The sequence below is a fragment of the Octopus bimaculoides genome, chromosome 14 (genome assembly GCF_001194135.2).
Source record: "Octopus bimaculoides isolate UCB-OBI-ISO-001 chromosome 14, ASM119413v2, whole genome shotgun sequence".
Lineage (NCBI taxonomy): Eukaryota > Metazoa > Mollusca > Cephalopoda > Octopoda > Octopodidae > Octopus > Octopus bimaculoides.
Genome location: NC_068994.1, coordinates 26,015,202 through 26,017,674, shown reverse-complemented (window position 1 = coordinate 26,017,674; position 2,473 = coordinate 26,015,202). Strand labels below are relative to the sequence as shown.

The window sequence follows — 2,473 nt, the reverse complement described above, 5'->3', positions numbered from 1 at the left end:
CCTTTCATCCATTTGCGGAGAAGTACTGTCAGCAAATGGATGAAAGGCATAAGAAACTCCGACAACAGCCAGCATTGGTCAATAGAAAAGGACCAATTCTTCTCCACGACAACGCTCGCCCGCACGTCGCACAACTGACCCTGCAGAAGTTGAACGAATTGAGCTACGAAACTCTACCTCATCCGCCATACTCACCAGACCTCTCGCCTACTGACTACCACTTTTCAAGCATCTCGACAACTTCCTGCGTGAGAAATGCTTCAATAACCAAGACGATGCCAAACACGCCTTCAACGACTTCATCGCCACCAGAATGCAGGATTTTTACGCTACTAGCATAAATAAACTTGTTTTGTGTTGGAAAAAGTGTGTTGATTCTGATGGTGTTTATTTCGATTAATAAAGTTTTGTTTGAACCGAAATATTTGCATCTGAATTTAAAGGTTAAAAACCGCAAGAACTTTCTTGACAACTTAATAGCTATATAAATTTTGATACGAAGCACAATTTCCAGAATATTATTAGTTTCATCAGTTTGTTAAATGAATATTTTTTATGAGATGAAAATTCTTTAATATGTCGGTATTTTTTTTTTAAATGAGGATGTGATTTTGTTGTTATGGCTACTTGGAACGCTATAAGCCTTACAATAATAACTATGCTATTTCTAGTACGCTAAACAAGATAGTTTTTAACGAGCTTTCATTTGTGTATAAAATGTGACTGAAAGAGAAAATTTTTCAGCAAAGATACAACGGCAGAGAAAAAGACGGGTAACTGAATCAGATGAAATCAGGGCAAAGCGACTGAAACAGATGCCTGAATATGCATGATTCTGTTTCCGCTACACATGGCCGACTGGTTAGGGTATCTCGAGAGGAGAATATTCTGCTTCAAAATAATGGTTTCAGATCACATATTGTTGATGCAACACTAAAGAGATCTTTTCTTTGCAATCATGTGGAAGTAGTGCACTTGACAACTAATCTAAGACTTCTTGTAGAAGGTCATTCGAGTTCATCAACAAATTTACACCATCAGGGTTTCCACCACACATTCTCAAACTGAAGAAAAAACGATGCATAATGTTTCTGAGAAATTTAGATGCTACTAATGGAAATTGCAATGGCACACAGTACATCACTGTCAGCTTAAATGATCATGTTATTGAGGCTAAGGTTGCTTCTGGTCCTTATGCAGAATCAACTCTGCTAATCTCTAGAATACCACTTGTGTCTCAAGAAATGGAATTTACATTTACATTTACACGCAAACAATTTCCTGTCAAGCCAGCTTTTGCCTTAACGTGCAACAAGGTGCACAAACAGACTTTAGAACAAATTGGAATATATCTTCCGACACAATTCTTCTCACATGGTCAGCTGTATGTTGCATTACCTAGAGTTTGAAAGAAGGCTAATGTAAAAATATTGGCTGAGGGAAATGGAAACAGTATGATTTCTGACAATTGTGTCTATAAGGGGATACTACTTTAAAGCAAAATATGCTTCTTAGAAAGTTTCAGTATATAGAATTAACACATAAATTATATGTAAAGTAACATATATTTGTGTGGAATTAAATTGTTTTGGCATATTTCAACACATGCTGAAGGAATGATATCGTTATATTAGATCATTTTAAATTTGGGTATATTTGAAAAAAATAAGGAAACGTCATTCCCATGTGTTCTCACAGCACCAGACTTTTGTGTGCGTGTATCCCTCACTCCATCTATCTATCTATGTATCTATCTATCTATCTATCTATCTATCTATCTCTCTCTCTCTCTCTCTCTCTATATATATATATATATATATATATGAATGTATGTATGTGTATGTATATATGCATACATTTATATAAATGAATTCATGCATATATACAGACATATATATTCTTATTTACATACACGTGTGTTTATGAACGAATAGATATGTATGTATATATGCATGTATGTATATGTGTATAGAAATATACATGTATATATGTACATACTTGCATGCATTCATGCATGCATGCATGCATCCATCCATCTATCCATCCATACATATATACATACATGCATACATACATGCATACATACGTGCATACATACATAAACACAACTAAGCAGCCACTTGTGCAATCGCCAGTATATTGAAAACACCAGTTGGTACCACTGTAAGTGACAGGGTGAGTAAAAATGAGGGAGAAGCGAACTGTAAAGTGAGAGAAAACAAGGGAGCAAGAGTCAGATATCACCAGATTCTTAGTTGTGATAAGTTGTTCCTTAATTTGTGGTCAGTTGAGTTGTAATTGGTTTATATTCTAGTTGTTTAATATCACCTCTTTCCTTTGCAGTTCTGCTCCTATGGGTGAGTGTACGTGGATGTGATATTTTTTAAAATTCCTTTTTGATATATATATATATATATATATACATGATATATATATATACATGATATATATATATATATATATGATATATATA

At 34.4% G+C, this 2,473-nt stretch overlaps 1 protein-coding gene across 1 annotated transcript in view; it reads left to right on the top strand.

The window, feature by feature from the left end:
* Positions 1-1,085: 1,085 nt before the first annotated feature.
* The window catches only part of LOC106873661 (uncharacterized), a 14,695-nt gene continuing 13,307 nt past the window's right edge, over positions 1,086-2,473 (top strand). The window contains exons 1-2 of the mRNA XM_014921112.1: positions 1,086-1,403; positions 2,344-2,357. Coding sequence (XP_014776598.1) covers positions 1,086-1,403; positions 2,344-2,357 — 332 coding nt within the window. The remainder of the gene's footprint in view (positions 1,404-2,343; positions 2,358-2,473) is intronic.